General features: G+C 42.8%; 1 protein-coding gene across 2 annotated transcripts in view; it reads left to right on the top strand.

The window, feature by feature from the left end:
- Window positions 1-1,042: 1,042 nt before the first annotated feature.
- Zfand3 (zinc finger AN1-type containing 3) overlaps window positions 1,043-19,075 on the top strand; it is a 194,698-nt gene continuing 176,665 nt past the window's right edge. Inside the window, exon 1 of one of the 2 annotated variants that reach the window (XM_090355748.1) lies at window positions 1,043-1,151. In XM_090355748.1, the coding sequence (XP_090211874.1) occupies window positions 1,081-1,151 (71 nt within the window). In that variant the 5' untranslated portion in view covers window positions 1,043-1,080. The remainder of the gene's footprint in view (window positions 1,152-19,075) is intronic. The other variant, XM_090355746.1, reaches the window with a different exon arrangement.

The raw sequence follows: 19,075 nt of genomic DNA, 5'->3' as shown, positions 1-19,075 counted from the left end.
CCCGGCGTCGCCCTGAAAAGCAAGGACGCCTCGGGGAGCTCCGGGAGCCGTGGGCGAGCCGGACGGCCGCGGGAGCTTCACACCTACTTCCGGGTTCGGAGGCCTCCCCCCCGCCCCCCGGGGACGGGGTCTCCAGGCGCATGCGCCGCCGCCCCGGGACTGGCCTAACTTACCCTAAACCAGGCCAGCCCCCCCCCCCCCCGCCCCGCCCGGGGCGTACCATTTGCTCTGAGAGGGGAGGACGCGAGGCGCCCCAGTGTACGCCCCAGCCCGCGTCCCTTCCTCAGGCCGGGAAGCCGTAGTCAGTCTGAGATGGTAAAAAGTTGCAAGAACAGGAAGGTCGGGAAGGCTCGGCGCTCGCTCTTCCCACCCGGCCCCCCCCTCCTCCCCCGCGCCCTCCCCCGTCCCACCCGACGTCTCCGGGGCGCCGAACAAAGTGGCACGCCCGGATCCCAGCTGATCGGCGGCTGGGCTTCGGCGGCGACTCCCCCCCCGGGCGAAACCATCGCGGCTCCTCGGGAGGGGTGTCCGCGGAGGGGAGGGGGCGGAGCGGCCATTGTCCGGTCAGCGCCGCATCCGGGGAGGGGAGAGGGTTCCGAGGGAGGGGGGCCCCCGGGGCGTCACAGCGGCCGCTGCGATTCCAGAGCCGGCGGGGGCCTCAGGTCCTTCCCCCCCCACCCCCGCGCCGCCGCACGGGACATCGCTCGGGCCGGGCAGCGGCGGTGGGAGCTCCCGAGGGCGCCGCGTCTCCCCGCTCCCCGCGGTCCTCGGCTCGCCCGCACGCCCCTCCTCCTCGCTCCCCTCCCTCTCCCTCTCCGCACCTCCCCCGGCCCCCCTCCCCCCGGCTCCGCAGGCCCAGTGGTGCGGCCCGCCTCCAGCTGACCGGCCTGGAATCCCGGCTCGGAGCCCCGGACTCGCGCCCGCTCCCTCCCCCTCCCCCCGCCCCGAGCCCCCCGACGCCGCCGCCGCCGCCGCCGCCGCCTCCTTCAAGCGGGGCCCAGGCCCAGCCGCCGCCACCGCTGCTGCCGCCGCCGCCGCCGCCGCCGAGCTCCGCCGCCGCCGCCGCCGCCGCCGAGCACCATGGGAGACGCCGGGAGCGAGCGCAGCAAAGCGCCCAGCCTGCCGCCTCGCTGTCCCTGCGGCTTCTGGGGGTGAGTGCTCGGCCGGGTGGGGGCGGGGGCCGGGCCGGGGGCGCGGGGGCCGGGCCGCAGGGCCCCGGGAGGCCGGAACCCCGGGAGCTGGGCCCAGGCCGGGCCTACGGGGAGGGGGCCGGGGCCGCGGCTCGGGGAGGGGTGCGGGCGGGCGGTCCGGCCTGGGGGCGCCGCCCCCGTCGGACTCGCCGGCCTGCGGGGTGGGGGCGGGGCGGGCAGGGGCCCCTCCTGGCGGGGCAGGGCCGTCCCCCCGCTCGGCCCCGGCGGGGGGGCAGGGGGCCGCCCTGGGCCCGAGTGGGGGCCCGGCACCCGGAGGGTATTTCCCCCGCCCCCTCCCCCTCCCCGTTCCCTGGAGACTTGCATCACCACTTCCTAAATGACACCCCAGTCCCCCATTTGCTCCGGGGAAGCTGTTTACACGTCACCCGAGAGTTGTGCTGGTACCCGGGCTCTGGAGGTCTCGACCTTGATTTTCAGACAAGGGGGTTGGGTGGGCCTGTCACACAGCCTCGTTTGTTTTTATTTATTTACTTGTTTTTATAGCACACACCATGTGTGTGTGTACGTGTGTGTGTGTCGTGCTTTTTATTACACACACACATGTACATGCAAGTCAGGCTAGGGGAATGTGGGAATCTCTTTCTTCATTGGCTGTCAGATTTTTCTTTCCTGATTCTAAATAGTACAAAAAGACAAACATGTTTAGAGCTGGTGAAAGGTGTATTATGATTTGATTCTTTTTTGTATTGGGGCCAAAAAGAAAAAAAAAAAACACAGGAGGTGAGGTTGGAAATAAAGTCTCCTCACCCCCAGTTAGATTGTTCTGGGGACACGGGTATTCATGAATTGGCACCTAACAGGTGCCATCAGCATACCACGTGACTGGGAAACCGGAGACTTGGAAGGCCAACTTTTATGATTGAATCTCCCCCCCTCTCTCTCCCTCTCCCTCTCCCTCTCCCTCTCCCTCTCCCTCTCCCTCTCCCTCTCCCTCTCCCTCTCCCTCTCCCTCTCTCTCTCTCTCTCTCTCTCTCTCTCTCTCTCTCTGTCTCTCTCTTCCTTCCTCTCTTCCCCTCTCCCCCCTCCTCCTCTCCCCCTGTCCTCCTTTTGCCCTCTCCCTCTCTTCCCCTCTCCTTCCCCTCCTCCCTCCCCTCTGTTTCTCTCTCTCTGAGATTCATTGTTTTGAGGCAGGAAGCAATTGTTTCTGGTGAGGACATCTTGACGAAAAAGTATTTGTGCTTCCTCTTTGCTGTCTTTCGTATTCTAGGAATGGTTCACATAGAAGTCAAAGGTTTGACTCTGGTAGTGCAGGAAAAGGTTACAGAGTGAATGTAAAATCCTTTGTGGATTTTTTTTTTTTTGATTCCAAAGCCTATGATGGAGTGGATCCTCTTTTTCTTCTCTCCTTTCATTTTCAAGAATTTCCCAGTGGAAGAGGGATTACCAATATCCTGAAGATGTGAGAATATTTTAGGTTCATTCCCTTCATTTTGACTTGAAAATGATTATTGAATTGTCTACCAAGTACTTTCATAGGCATTTCTAATTCCCTTAAGAACCTTACTAGGTAGAAATCATTGTTTCTTTATTACCAGATGGAGAAACTGAGGCTTAAAGAGGATGGATAATTTGCCTCTCCTGGTAGGGAGTGTAGGGTGGAGCTGTGATTGCTTTAGACTGCTTAGTGCCATCCCATTTATGACATCAGTCTGCGGCCTGGGAAAAATCTAGTGTCACAAGCCTCAGATTGTAACTCATTATGTAAGACGTGTGGCCCCAAGAAAGTAGCTGCCAGTGACAACTGCTGAAATGCCCAGGATGTGTCAGAAGTCTGTTTCCTGGCAACGTCTTTATGTCCTTCTTTGAGACTATCATGAGTGGAACACTTACTGAGACACTTATATCAAGGCTTAGAAACTAAAAAAAGGAATAGTAAATTCATTTACTTTTACCAAACAGGGTTCTGAGTAAGGCCTGGGAGTTTAGTTTGGTAGCAGAGAGGAATTACACTGATGTTTCACTTGGCCTAAAGCAACTGAAGCTCCTTTTGAAAAAAATTTTTTTTTTCCGTCAGTCATGGGATTTGAAGTCTGGGCCTGGGTGCTGTCCCTGAGCTCTTCAGCTCATGGTTACCACCCTACCCCTTGAGCCCCAGCACTACTTCAGTTTTCTGGTGGTGAAGTGGAGATAAGAGCCTCATGGACTTCAGTGCCTAGGCTGGCTTTGAACTGAGATCTTCCGATCTCAGCCTCCTGAGTAGCTAGCATTACAGGTGTGAGCCACCATGCCTGGCTAGTGTAGCACTTTTTTTTTTTTTTTTTTTTTTGCCAGTCCTGGGCTTGGGCTCAGGGCCTGAGCACTGTCCTTGGACTTTCTCAAGGCTAGAGCTCTACCACTTGAGCCTCAGCACCACTTCCAGCTTTTTTCTAAGTATGTGGTACTGAGGAATTGAACCTGGGTCTTCGTGCATGCTAGACAAGCACTTTACCACTAGGCCAAACTCCCAGCCCCTAGTGTACACTTTTAATGGACTTTAAGTGTGCCTAATAAGAGCAGTGAGCACAACACTACTACTTCTGTGGTACAAATCTTTTTTTTTGTCATGTGTTTAAATCCTTTCCTAAAGGTGTTTGGAGACACTTTTGTAGTTTTTATTTATTACTATTTTTATTATTTTTTGTGCCAGGTTTTGGGCTTGAACTCAAGGTCTGAGCTTGGTCCCCAAGCTTTCTTTGCTCAAGACTAATACTCTCCCACTTGAGCCACAACAGCTCCACTTCTCACTTTCTTTTGGTGCTTAATTGGAGATGAAGCATCTCAGAGACTTTCTTTCCTGGATTGCCTTTCAACTGCAATCCTCAGATCTTAGTCTCTTGAGTAGCTAGGATTATAGGTCTGAGCCATTAGCTCCTGGCTGGTTTGTATTTTACACAAAAAGTAACAAAATTGTCTTAAATTCCATCATGTCATAATTTATTTTGAATGTATTTGGTCACGTGGCCCACATGTTTACCATATTAGAATATATTCAGTTCATATTGAGTGCTTCTGATATAGTGGTGGACAAGGGGTATTAATCTCATCCTTTGGAGCAAGGGACATAGAGATGCAAACTTACAATAACTACAAAATGTCCAGGGTACCTTGAGAGAAGCACCCAGCTCCTCTTGAGGTAGAGGAGGGTAATTTGGAGGTACTGACTGGAGGGTAGACCTGTGTATAGGAAGTATGGAAGAAGGGGAGAATAGAATGGAAAGGGAAGTGTTTCAGGCAGAGGGAATGACTTGAAGGCCAGGATGTGTGTGTTTGAGGAACAGAATAGTTGATCAGTAGGTAGACACAGTGAAGGGTGATCCACTAGAGACCAGGCAGAGGCAGTGAGAGGAATTGGTGGTAACTAAGCTCCCGTGGGTAATTTTTTGACTTTTCTCCTGAGTGCAGGGGGAGCTAACACAGAACTTTGATCTAGGATTGCTGTGGTTATGGTTGCTGTGTGATCTTGAGAGGATGGTTGGGTGGGTCTGAGAGTGTGGGTCTGTATGAATGTGGCATATGAGTAAATGTCAGGAAGAGTAACCGAAGCTAGCAGTGACATTAGCAGTGCAATTGGCAGAATAGAAATAGGCAGAGGGAAAGTCATTCAGGAAGTATTGTTTACCCTTTTCCTTCATGAAAATGAAGTCGCATTCTGCAAAAACTTCTATGTAGCTTAGCACTCTGTGGAATCTACTGGTCTTTAAAATTTGTTGCCATGGCCCATATTCAGTCTCAGCAGAATATTCTGGCATCAGCAGAGTAAAAGGCATTTCCTTTAGGATTGCTGTTTTCTCCAGTGACTCAGGACATAGGATTTGCTGCTCAGCATATCCTAGTCCACCAGGCTGTGGGACTTGGTAAATTGGAAAGCTTTGAGGCCTGTCTGTGGGAACAAAAAGAGGAGAATGCCAAGAGGAGCATACAGTTCAAATGTACTGTTTTGAACACTTAGTTTCCAGTCTTCTTGGTTTATACATATAATTGTATATTGGTAATTAAGTTCTTTTATCTCTGGGAAAATTGAAAATTGCTTAAAATTACATTGCTTGTTGAAAGTTATTTATGTAATAGATACAGTGCTTTTAGGATTAAAGGTTTGTTCCCTTAATATGTACTTAAAACTTGGATGAAATAGGAGTATTTTCTCAGTTCATTTTTAGGCATTTAGTAGCTGGGCTAACATTTGATAAATGTTATGAAGTGGAACAATTGTTTCAATTTCAAACAGTTGTTTGAAACAATTACTGTATTTTTTTTTTAGTTTGATACATATATATATATGAAAGTGCTTTAAAACTAAACAGATAGAGGTAGTAGCTGAATCTGCTTTTAAAGTTTTTTATGCATTGATATGTATGATGGCACATAGACACTAAGGAAATATTTAAAGTTGCAGAAGGGGGCCGGGAGTGTGGCCTTGTGGCAATGTGTTCATCTAACATGCATGAAGCCCTGGGTTTGATTCTTTGGTACCACATCCACAAAAAGTTGGAAGTGGTGCTGTGGCTCAAGTGGCAGAGCACTAGCCTTGAGCAGAAAGTGTGCAAGGACAGTGCCCAGGCCCTGAATTCAACCCCCAGGACTGGCAGAAAAAAAAAAAAGTTGCTGAAGGAACAGATTTAAAATATTATTAAAAAGACATGAAAAGGAAGAGAATAAGAATGTATCACATGTATTTTAAGATAATAGTAAGAATGAAGAAGTATTCTACTATTCAGCAATCTTGTATTTAGGGAATAATGGATTATTTAAATATTAATTATTATTTAATATGAATTACTTAGTATTTACTATTTTGAACACTAAAACAGAAGCACTTCTGACAAATCATAAAACTTACATAATACATTTTCCTTAGGACTTAGTTTTGTTATATTTTAATTTTATCATAAAATTAAACTGAAAAATTCCATTGAAAAATTTTGTATGTACAAGCTAACTGTTGTAGATCAGAATGTATTTTCAGTGAAGATAATGATAGGTAGATACATAAGCAGGAGTAATCTTACATAATGAATTCCATCCTTGAAATGGCTACTAGGAGGGTGTTTATTGAAAGCCTATTTTATTCTGTCTAAATTTAAAACATTTTATCTTTAAAAATTGTCTTTAGTTGTACAGAGGAGTTGCCATTCAACAAATAATTTTCCATCTTACTTTTTTTTTTTTTCCTTGCCAGTCCTGGGGCTAGAACTCAGGGCCTGGGCACTGTCCTTGGGCTTTCCCAAGTGCTTTATCACTTGAGCCACAGCACCACTTTCTGGCTTTTTTCTGTGAATGTGGTACCAAGGAATTGAATCCAGGGTTTCATGCATGCTAGGTAAGCACTCTACTACTAACCAGGCCACATTCCTGGCCCCTCTATCTGATCTTTATCTGTGTGTATGTGTATATGTGCATATGTGTATATGTGCATATGTGTATGTACTTGTATTTTGGTCCTGGAGCTTGAACTCAAGGCTTTATACTCTCACTTGACTTTTTCACTCAAGGCTGATGCTCAGCCATTTGAATCATACCTCTACTTCTGGCTCTTTGCTGGTTTATTAGAGATTAGTCTTACTGACTTTCTTTCTTAGATCTCAGCTTCCTGAATAGCTGGGTTTACAGGCATGAGACACTATGACCTGGCTTTTATCACAAGATCCTTTGTCACAAGATACTGGTTTTGTGAGCCCAGGCTTTGTGAATTAAGTAGAACATCAATTTGTAATGAATTATGTGGCTCATCTGGCCAGAGGTGTTGGCTCCTAGCATGTGTGGCCCTCACATTCCTTTGGCTTCTTCATTCCTGGTGTCCCATTTGGGATAAATTGTTGCACATCAGCCAGTTTAACCTGGGCTCTCAAGTTCATGTAAACATACTATGAATCACAGGATAATCATAAGCATAATGCTCATGCCCATGATGTCACTAATTGTCTCGATTGTAAAACTCCTTAAACAGTCCCTTAAACTAGCCTGTTTGTGCAGTTTTACTTTGTATCTTGAATATGAACCTGAAGATACAATATGATTTAAATTAAGTATGTACTGTTAGTAGATTTGTCTGCTTGTCCTTTTTTTTTCCTCCCTGGATTATATTTGGGGTATTCAGAGATGTGACTTTTGCTTGTTTGATATGGTGAAACATATTGAAAATATACACGTATATATATGTGTATATATATATATATATATGTATTTATGAAAACATGGTCTTCATTTCTGTTTGAAGGAGAGCCACTTTTGAGACTTAGGTCCAGTTAACACAAATGAAATGATTCTTTTGCTATCATCTTTTCCTTTTCCTTTTCCATTTAGTTTTCTCCCTCCTCACCCTCTGCCATTCTCCACTCCCACAAGAAGGAAAAGTTTCCATTCCCTGTCCCCCAGCGAAAAGAAGAATTCAGCATATTAAGACATAATGGAACTGTGTCTGTGTGTATGCGTATATGTTTGTGTGTGTTGGTCCTGAGTCTTGAACACGGGGATTGAAGGCTGTTTCTAAGCTTTTGTGCTTAAGACTAGTACTCTACCCCTTGAGCCACAGCTCCACTCTGGCCTCAAACCACACTTAGATCTGGACCTTACTGACTAGCTGGGACTATGGCTGTGAGCCACTGGTACCGCCTGAAATGTTTTAACTAAAAATAGTTTCATATCCTTAATAATCATCAACAGTGTCAAAGTTAGCATTTGTTTTTCACAAATTAACCTTTTCCTAGGTGAAAAAATGAGAGGACTAAAAAATCTTTTGAAATGAGTACAGTTCTTGAAAAAAGTAGCTATGAAAAGAATATAAAATGTTATTTACTTGGAACAGTATACTAAGATACAGTATTCTAAAAAATATGAAAATTAGATTTTTACAAATAGTAATTTTATTGTGATTAAGGTGTTGTACTGAGGGGTTATCATCCCATAAATCAGATCATGAATACATTTTCCTTTTTTGGACAAGGTTACCCTTTCCTTTGCTTTTCCTTAGATTTCCCTTCCTGTCTGTGCCCAAAAGTTACATTGTTCTAAAATTTAGATATTTTAAAATGAGTTCATAAGGAGGTTAGGTACATGCACAGTGCTACAATGTGTTGAAATCAGATAGTCATCAAAATCAATATTGAGGCTTAATTCTTTTTTTTTTTCTTCCCTGGGTCTGGGGTGGGGTCTTTGTAGCCAAGGCCAGAAGCCAGGCCTACTGAAGTTCTTCCTGTACATTTGCTTTTTTCCCCCTAATTCTCTTTCTGTTTTTGAACAAAGCTTAAAATGATTATTTCAGCAAATCCACATGAAGGAAGTGATTGGTTATTAACTAACACATGTAATTTTAGTGATACACAGTTAAAAATCATCCAGATTCTGGCTTGTTGAGTGTTGAAGATCTTTGTGTCCATGGTTTGCAAGGAGGCCTTCATCCAGCTGTGTGGACACCACTGATGCCATGCGCGTGTAGCAGGAGCTTTGGGGAGCACTGGACCTGCCCTGGGCTAGGACCCTATGTAACAAGATCACATTGCTGCAGGTGCATTAGCACAAGATAGAAATTTCATGCATCTGTTACATGCAGAAGATTTTTAGTAACTAGATTTATGATGGTGTTCTAGAAATACTGCTCATGGTAGCTACAAGTTACAAGTAGCAGTTTACGTTGATGAAATTTAAATGTCATACTAGCTACATTTTTATTACTTGCTAGCTGAAAACTAGTGACTACCCTGTTAGGGAACACCAGTACTGTATACTGCAGCGAACATTTTTATCCTCCCAGACAGTTCTGGAAAGTGTTGTTCTAGAACCTTCACCTGATAGGCAGCCAGACTTTCCAAGACCCCTTCTCTCCACTTTCCTCCCTTCCCTTTCTCCTCTCCCTTCCCTTTCTCCTCTCCTGTCCCTTTTCCCTCTCTTTTCCCTCCTCTCCCCTCCCCTCCTGTCTTTTTTTCTTTTTGGTAACCGAGTTTGAACTCAGGACCTCATTCAGACTCACTTGACTGGCTTGATTGGCTGATGCTTTACCACCTGAGCCGCGCCTGTAGCTTTGCTTTTTGTTATTTTGGAGGTGGAATCTCATAGATTTTTCTGTCTAGGCTGGTTTAGACAAAAGATCCTCTGGATTTTAGTCTCTTGAATAGTGAGGATTATAAAATATAAGCTATGTGCCCTGGTCTAAGCCTATATTCTTGTAGGTACTGCTCATCCTTTTTCTCTGAAGTGTAAAATGAAAGACTTGTCTAGTTTAGCACTGTTCCTTTTCAGCTCTAACAGTTAATTTCCACTAAGAAAAGTGCAGCTGTTAATCTAGATTACTGGGAAGCATGACTTTGATCAATTATGGGAATTAAAATTTCAGTATCAGTCTGTAATTTGAACTTTTTTCATGTTAGCTTTTGAGCCATCATCTTAGCTTTTAGCAGTGTTAAGCTGTAATCCTCAGAGGTGCAGGTAGGTGTTAGTTTAATAGAGAATCATTTATGGGCAGGCTATATTATACCTTATTGCTGCCTATGTAATGCTATACGTGGTGCCTTGTAAGAAAAATTTCCTCCCTCATTTCTTTTTGCTAAGGTGGAGGACGTGGAACCATAAGTTGTTGATGGTCATGGGCTTCTTGTGTTCTCTCTCTCTCTGTCTCTCTCTCTGTGTCTCTGTCTCTCTCTCTCTCCTTTTTTTTCCCCCAGTCCTGGGGATTGAACTCAAGGCCTGAGTGAGCACTGTCCTTGAGTTTTCCTCAAGGCTAGAACTCTAGTGCTTGAGCCACAGCACCATTTCTGGCTTTTTCTATATATGTGGTACCGAGGAATCAAACCTGGATCTTTGTGCATGCTAGACAAGCATACTAACACTGGGCCAAATTCCCGGCCCCTGTCCTGTATTCTTTTTTTTTTTTTTTGCCAGTCCTGGGTTTGAGCTCAGGGCCTGAGCACTGTCCTTGGACTTTCTCAAGGCTAGAGCTCTACCACTTGAGCCTCAGCACCACTTCCGGCTTTTTTGTATGCATGTGGTACCGAGGAATCGAACCCGGGTCTTCATGCATGCTAGGCAAGCACTTTAACCACTAGGCCAAATTCCCGGCCCCTGTCCTGTATTCTTATACACTAAGTTGAAGTGCATTTGTATAATACTCTTCTGAGGAGAAATGTTCTGACCATTCAAGAGTATTACAGATAATTTATTGCAGTCAGATTCTTGGGCTAACATTTATTTTCTCTTACAAGCTAGTGTTGGTAGCATTTCTGTAGTTTATGGTATGTAATTGGAAGAACAGAGGCTGGTGTTGGGAAGGGCCTTGCCTACCATGCTTGTTGCTTTCAAAGCTTTTCTTGTTTCAGGTATCAGATAAGGTTTTTTTTTTTGGTAGTCTTGGGGCATGAACTCAGGGCCTCAGCACTGTGCTTGAGCTCTTTTCAAGGCTAGAGCTCTACTACTTGAGCCACAGCACCATTTCTGGTTTTTTGTATGTATGTAATACTGAGGAATTGAACCCGGGTCTTCGTGCATGCTAGGCAAGCACTCTACCACTAGGCCAAACTCCCAGCCCTCAGGTAATTTTTAATTTTAACTCTTTCTGGAAGGCCCGTTATTGATAAGTGTGCTGGGCAAAGTTATTTCCTGAAAGGACACAGTAAAGTATATTAGGCAATATAATTCGTTTAAGCCCCTACTCCCTGGGGCTTAAACTCAGGCCCTGGTGTTATCCCAGAATTTTTTTTTTTTTTTTTTTTTTGCTTAAGGTTAGCACTCTGGCTTTTTGTAAGTTAGAGATAAGTCTCACAGACTTTTCTGCCCAGGCTGGCTTTGAACAATGATTCTCAGCCTTCTAAGTAGCTAGAACTACGCAGGCCTGAGCTAAGAGTTCCAGTAACCCAAGCTATCTTTGAACATATAGTCCTCCTGTATCAAACTTACTTCTGAGTCTAGGATCATAGGCATGTGCCTGCATGTCTGCCCTAGAAATGTAGAAACCCTTAAACTAGTCAGAGTGTTTTTGCTAGAAAGAAATAGTATGAGGTAAACTGGAGGGATAAACTGGAGGTAGGAATAGGTGTGGTGTGTTTCATGTGATTGGTTTCTAGCTTTATGTTTTCCTAGTTTCTTTGCTTGAGTCATGGATGGTATTCTTTTTCTTCTTTTAGTTATCATTGAAATCCAGAAAACCAGGCTTTTCAAGTCTGTGTGTTTGCATCTGAAACTTTGTATATACAGAATCTTTATAGTGTATGACTTTATAGTTTTGTATGGTTTGTCTTTCCTTTTTAATGTAGTCCAAAGATACGTTACACACTTTGAAAGGGAGAGGAATGTTCTTGGATATTGATGTTGGATGTTGTAAAAATGCTTGCATCTGGGAACTTAAAAAAATACTTGTTGATAGGGCAGTATATGTTCAGGTGAGCTCTGATGCCTGTATTTTCTGTTCCTGCAGGTTGGCTTTCCTTATTTCCTTGCCCTCTCCCAGGCTAGCTTTTCCAAGATGTGTTTCTCATATATTTTATTTGTAAGGCCAATCTTGTTCTTTAGTGCAAATTAATAATAGCCTTAGCAATAGATAGAATCCTGAGTAAAAGCATGTAGTGTTATACTATATATACACCAGAGTCTCTTTAGGGATATTTGTCAGTAATAACAGTAAAGATTAGCCACCATAAACCTCTACCTATGAAAATAGATATCTCTATGTTCTTACCTATGTTCTTATCCTGTCTAGGATTAGATATACTCATTTGATGGTAAAAGCCTTCTGAATTTGCTTGAATAGTTTTTTTGAAAGTAAGTGCTTAATAATTGTATTATTATTATTATTATTTTTGGTTGGTTGTGGGACTTGAACTCTCGGCCTGGGCACTGTCCCTAAGTTCTTCAGCTCAAGGCTATTGCTCTACCCCTTGAGCCACAGCACCACTTTTGGTTTTCTGGTGGTTAATTGGAGATGAGTCTCATGGACTTCCAGTCTTGGGCTGGCTTTGAACTGCGATCCTCAGATCTCAGCCTCCTGAGTAGCTAGGATTATAGGCGTGAGCCACTGTACTCGGCTGTATGTGCTTTTAGTTAGATTGCCAGACAGGTGAATTGGACCTGAAACTTTATATATACAGAATCTTTATAGTGTATAACTATAGTTTTGTGTTTGTCTTTCCTTTTTTTTTTTTTTTTTTGGTGAGTCATGGGGCTGACCTGGGTTCTTCAGCTCAAGGCTACCACCCTACCCCGGGGCCTGGGCATTGTTCCTCTTCAGTGCAAGGCTACCCTTGAGCCAAGCCCCACTTCCCATTTTCTAGAGGTTAATTGGAGATAAGAGTCTCAGGTTCTTTTGTGCCCAGGTTGGCTTTGAACCTTTTAACCTCAGATCTCAGCCTCCTGAGTAGCTAGAATTACAGGCATGAGCCATTGTGCCCGACTGACTTTCCTTTTTTTTTTTCCCCGTCACTCCTGGGGCTTGAACTCAGGGCCTGAGCACCATCCTTGGGCTTTCCTTAAGGCCAGCGGTCTACACTTGAGCCACTGCACCACTTCCGGCTTTTTTCAGTGTATGTGTTACCGAGGAATCAAACCCAGGTCTTTGTGCATGCTAGTCAAGCACTCTACCACTAGGCCAAACTCCCGGCTCCCTGTCTTTCCTTTTTAATATAGTCCAAAGACATGTTCAACACTTTGAAAGGGAGAGGAATGTTCTTGGATGTTGATGTTGGATATTGTAAAAATGCTTGCATCTGAGAGCTTAAAAAAATATTTGAGATGGTCATGGTGAGACTCTTTTCTCCAGTTAACTACTAGAAAACTGGAAGTGGAAGTGGTGACTCAAGGGGAAGGGCAGTAGCCTTGAGCTGAAGAGCTCTCGGGGACAGTGCCCAGGCCTACAGTCCAAGCCCTATGACCAAAAAAAAAAAAATGTTAATGTGGCAATGTATGTTCAGAGATAGTCAATGGTCAAGGGAGAGTCTGGAGTTCAGGGGAGAAAGAGGCTGTAGACTTGGAAGGGAGTGTAGAGTAATGGTAATTAGCAAAAAGTATGCAAATGGGTACCATGTTCTAGTGGAAAATGAGAGGTGGTCAGGTCTGTAATGACTAGCAGCTCAACTCTACTTGCTATAGATAGGTTTGAAACCTGTCTTTTTTGAATTACTGGGTGTGAGGTTCTTGGGATCTTACCAGTGGTAAGATCACTGGATGAGAGTGGTGGTACAGATTCCATGCTAACATCATTGTAAATAGCAGCTTTCAGCAGAACTGGTGTTAACATCTGTGAGAAATGCACCAGCCTTTTCTTCTGCTAAGCACACAGGCTCTTTTTCCACTAGGACAGGGAGCATAAGGTAGGTCTTGGAGTAGATCTTGGATACTATACCTCCCTTCTTTTCCTTTATTTCACTGCCACAATTCCCTTTTTTAGATAAATGTTTTTCATCTTTCTCAAGTCTTGTTGGGAGTTTAAGAAAGTCTTGCCCATCTTCTACTTTATTTTTGCTGTCCTTTGAAAATCAGTTTGTACAAGCTGTCTTGGTTAAGAGATTTTATAGTAAAAATGTATGGGGGAAGTTACATTAAATCTTAAAGAATTTAGTAGTGGTTCTTGGGCATGCATCTTTCCTGCTTACTAAGAAACTAATGAAAGACCTCTGTTGGGCTGGGAAGATTGCTTAGTGGTAGAGTATGTACCTAGCATGTGTGGAGCCCTAGGTTCCATTCCTCAGTACCATATAAACAGAAAAAAGCCAGAAGTGATGTGGCTCAAATGGTAGAGTGCTTGCCCATGAAACCCTGGGTTTGATTCCTCAGTACCACATAAACAGAAAAAGCTGGAAGTGACAGTGTGGCTCATGTGGTAGAGTGCTAGCCATGAGCAAAAGAAGCTCAGGGGCAGTACCCAGGCCCTGAGTTCAAGCCCAGGACTGTTTAAAAAAATAGACTTCTTATCAAACCCAAGATTCTTCAACACTTCTCCAAAGACAAAGGGCATAGCTGAGCATGGTGGTTTGATGTGGGTTTTAGAACCACCCATCTGGGTTAGAGTGAAAGACTTGGATTTCCCTCCTTGCTATTTTATCTCTTTTTATCAAAAAGAATATTTTGATTTGAAGTTTTACTGAACTATAATACCTGTCAGGCTCTTGCTACACTGCCTGGCCGTGGTAATTACATTTAAGGGCTAACTTTCCAGTTCTTTATGAATAGAGTAGATTAAGAGAGATGCAGAAATATCTTTACTTAATTGGGCCATTTGTATTTATAGTGGTCTTCAGACCAATATAATCTAGTTAGCTGATGAGGTTAGCCAGAGGTTAGTCCCGCTGCCCATTTTCCTGTTCAACAACCGTTTGTTAGGTACACTTGTATGTTTTGAGGCCTGCTGGCATGGGATACCTGGCTAGTTTCACACGCAGTCTAGAGGAGAGGCAAAACATTGAGGAAAGGTGCATTGGGGAGATCACTGAAGGGTATTGTTGGAACACTTGACAAGAAACACTTACATGAACTGAAACTGGAGAAATAGCTAGGGTAGCTTCTTTAGGAAATGGAGCTTGATCTAGAAGATGAGCAGGAATGGTGAAGAAGGGCTTTCCAGGTAGGAGGAATGGCTTGTACAAAACACAACACAACACAACCATGCTGAATTTGGGAGAATTGCAAGTATACTCCAGTATGTAAGCTCTATGTGTGGCAGGATGAAGCTGGGGATTGTTGTGTTACTGAGTTAAGGATAGGAAATAGGAGCCATTTAGATAGTTTATATGTAGGTACATTATAATTATGTTTCAAAAAGAAGTTAAATTAAAATAAGATGCTGCAGTAGATGAAGGAGGTGGACTTGATGTACTAGGCAGTGGAGACTGAAAAGGAGGCCTTGAGTATTAGAGCAGAGACCAGTTGGATGGGAGGTGGGTGGTGGTGAAGGAGAAGAGAGAAGGCACGATTTTGGACATGAGCCCATGGTGGATGCTGAAATCCTTCTACTTACAAGTAGGATAGATTTAGAAAGGCTGTTTGTGAGTCCAAAGTGTAATTGTAGAAGTCACGACCAGTACCATCTGTCAGTGATGTGCAGAGTTCTGTTTGATAGAAGAATGTTTGGAAATTATTAAGTTGAAGTGATTTTGTACTAGGTGATAGTGAGTAATGGGAAGAGTTGCTTCCAGACATGTTGAGTATGTTTGCTTTTTTTTGGTGAGTCAAATAGCACAAAAATGTACTTTCATTTTTAATGTTAACTTTTGTGACTATGTACATAGTGAAGACTTGTTCAAATGTTCTCTCCCTCTCTCCTGCCCCCCCCATACATTTCCAGAACTTCAGCAAGTATCTGTCTTGTGCTTTGTCCCAGCTATGCTATCCTCAACTGATTCAGACTTCTTGATCATAGATGAGTTTAGCTTAATTTTGAATGTTTTTGTAAATAGAATCCTGTGGTATTTTTGTTTCTTTCCCTTGATAAATTATAATATCCTTCCATACTTATGTAGAGGTAATGGTTTTTTGTTGGTTTGTGATTGTTATAATATATGATAGAATGATTTGTGTCTTTTATTTTTTTGGAGTATTTGGCTTTTAGAATATTGTAGATAATGCTACTGTGAACTTTTTTTTTTTTTTTTTTTGCTGGTCCTGGGCCATGAACTCAGGGCCTGAGCACTGTCCTTGGACTTTCTCAAGGCTAGAGCTCTACCACTTGAGCCTCAGCACCACTTCTGACTTTTTTCTATGTATGTGGTACCAAGGAATTGAACCTGGGTCCTCGTGCATGCTAGGCAAACACTCTATCACTAGGCTAAACTTCAAGCCCTACTGTGAACTTTTTTTGTGTCTCTTTTGTCTAGACATGAATACTCTTGGATGTATACATAGAATTGTTGGGTTATAAGCTATGCAAATGTAGATTTTGTCTGTTTACAAAAGCTTGTTGTAGAATGTTCTAGTTACATCATGTCACCAGCACTTGATGTTGATTGCTTTTCCCATTTTAGTTGCAAGATGATTATTGCATTGTGATTTGTATTTCTCTGATTAATAAGGAAATTGAGCAACTTTCTTTGTTGTTCATTGGCTAAAGTTTGTTGTGAAGTGTCTGTTCAATGTTTTGTCCATTTTTTTTTTTTCTGTTGGGTCATCTGTGTTTTTGGATTTATTTGTTCTTTAATTGTTCTGGATAAGTGTTCTTTTTCTTTTACTGTGTAAATATACTTAGTTTTGTAGTACCTTAGTGAAAGGAATGTGTGTAATTCAACATTGAGACACCATAAATGTATATTTGGTAAAACACCCATTAGTCCTTTAGTCTTTTAGTGGATACTATGTCCCACCCTCATTTTCTAGTGCAACTTTCTTTGTGGTTAATTTTCTTGAGCATCCTTCTAGAAAGTTCTGTGTATGCACTGCATTTTATCTTTTTCTAAAACAAACAGTAGCATGCTACATAATATGCTTTGTGTATTTTAGACCCAGGGCCTTATGCATGCTAAGCAAGTGATCTACCACTGAGATATACTCTGTAGCCACTAGCTTTTTTTTTTTTTTGTTTTTCACTTAGCATATCTTAGACTTCTTTAGAGATATGTGTATTTATATCTGTTCCTTCATATATTTTTAGCTTCCTTTAACTGCAGTACATTAAAATAAGGTTATCTTAGTCCTTTCCTGGTGTTCATTATTACTTTGACTAAGTGTCATTAATATGTGGAAAAACCTTAGGGGTCTGAAGTTTACTAAAGATGAATTGTGTATCATTTAGTGTCACATAGTGTATGAGTTAGAGCTGAAGCCAGGAAAGGTGACACAGAGAGCACTCTTAGACTCATGGTTTTCTGTGGCACTCAAGGAGATTGTTAGAAGCACATGGGAGCCCCAGTGTAGTGGGTCCAAGGTGAAACCTGAGCAATTTCTTTGGCTTCCCCCCCCATTCTTGACTACCTTTTATGTGCCATATTTTTGATATTCAATGGTATAAAAATGAGAGAACATTGAAGATTGAAACCTGTGAAGTGAATAGAAAAAAGAAGAGGATTTTAAAAATAAAACTAGACAGAGAGAACAGTATAGGTATATTGAAAACAAGAGAGGGGAGAGCTCAATGAAAAAGTGATAGTAGAGTCATGTTGCAAAGTGTAGTCAAGCAAGATGATGGTGACCAATTTGTTTAAAGGTGCTGGAAAATTAAAAAAAATTCTCACAGCGGTAGAAGAATTTAATTTACTGACTTTTTAGTTACATTTATGCACCTCAGAATTCTGGTCCTGCATGGAATTGAGGGTATCTTTTATGGGAAACTTCCATAATTGTATACCATGTATATCAGAAATGATGTCTTTGTTAATGCTCCATGAATCTAACAATCTGTAAAAATTCAGATTTTTACCTAAAGTCTTCTCAATGTCTTTGTAAAGTGCACCTGTTGCTGAAAAGACACTAACTTGGTTGGCAGTTACTCTACCACTAGGCCAAACTTCTGGCCTGCTGTTGCTGTGGTATAGATTAGGATGGGATATGAAGCTGATCCAGTCTGGGTATAGGTGACCTGTAATCCTAGCTACTCAGGAGGCTGAGGATAGGAATTATGGTTTGAAGCCAGCTGGGCAGGAAAGTCCCTGAGACTCTTACCTCTAATAAATTACCAAAAAGTTGGAAGGGGATCTGTGGCTCAAGTGGTAGAGCACTAGCCTTTAGTAACAGAAGCTCAGGGACAGTGCTCAGGCTAGCACAAAAAACCCCCAACAAACAAACAAAAAAGAAAAACCCCAAATGTTGATCATGTGACAGGTCATAAAATGCCCTTCTTAAAGCCAAAAAGCAAAAACAAAACAAAAAACATGGGGCTAGGAGTGTGACCTAGTGGTAGAGTGCTTGGCTAGAATGCACAAAGCCCTGGGTTCCAATTCCTTCATACAGAAGCAGTTAGAAATAGTGCTGTGGCTCAAATGGTAGAGAACTAGCCTTGATAAAGCTCAAGCCACTACCTAGGCTCTGAGATCAAGCCCCAGGACTGGGAAACTAACCAAACCAAGCCAAAGAAAAACCTTCAAGGTTCTATCTTCATGAGGTAGTGTCTATGAAATAAAATTTTTCTTTTCCTTTCCTATTTGTCGGCTGTGGGACTTGAACTCGGCTTGGGCACTGCCCCTGAGCTCTTCAGCTCATGGCTACTGCCTTACCCCTTGAGCCACAGTGCCACTTTTGGTTTTCTAGTGGTTAATTGGAGATAGACTTTAGTGCCCTGGCTCATTTTGAACTGAGACCCTCAGATCTCAGTCTCCTGAGTAGCTAGGATTACAGGTGTGAGCCACTGTGCCCAGCAATAAAATTTTTCTTATGAATCCTTAATAAAGTTTAGTATGTATATTTAGGGAAAAAATAAGTGAGGCAATATGACAAGACAAACTTGGGCTGATACTGATTTATAGTGTTTTATTTATGACAGGTTGTATATGTGCATAAACACATGATAAAAGGATATATTAGAATTATTGGAGAAAGCATTGACAATGAAATTTAAGATCAACATTTTTCAGATACTCAGAAAACTTAACTTTGTTTTTTTTTTTTTCTTTCTATAAACGTTCTTCGGGTAATTAGCCATGTGACTGCTTTTTGTTACTTAAGGGGATTTAAAACATTTTCACATTTGAGCTAAATAATCAAAGACAATTGGATCATTTTAATTTACACAGAGGTTCTTTCTAAAGTGTAATTATATTTCATTATATAAATGGTAAGTGTAACTGTTAGTATGTTTGATGGTAAAATTCTTTTTAATAATTATATTGACACATTTAAATAGTTTTATCAATATAATGGCAATTTGCTGTTGCTTTAATTTAGAATTCCCTGGGATGGTGGAGGAGAGCGAGGTATTTTGACACCTTGCAGTTTCACAGTATAGAACAGACACAGGCCCCATAGTTACAATGTGGGTAATGGCTGCA

This window comes from Megascapheus bottae, chromosome 22 (genome assembly GCF_031878675.1).
Source record: "Megascapheus bottae isolate mThoBot1 chromosome 22, mThoBot2.hap1, whole genome shotgun sequence".
NCBI classification, from domain to species: domain Eukaryota; kingdom Metazoa; phylum Chordata; class Mammalia; order Rodentia; family Geomyidae; genus Megascapheus; species Megascapheus bottae.
Note: the sequence above shows the minus strand (reverse complement) of the source record. Positions and strands in the feature narration are given on the sequence as shown.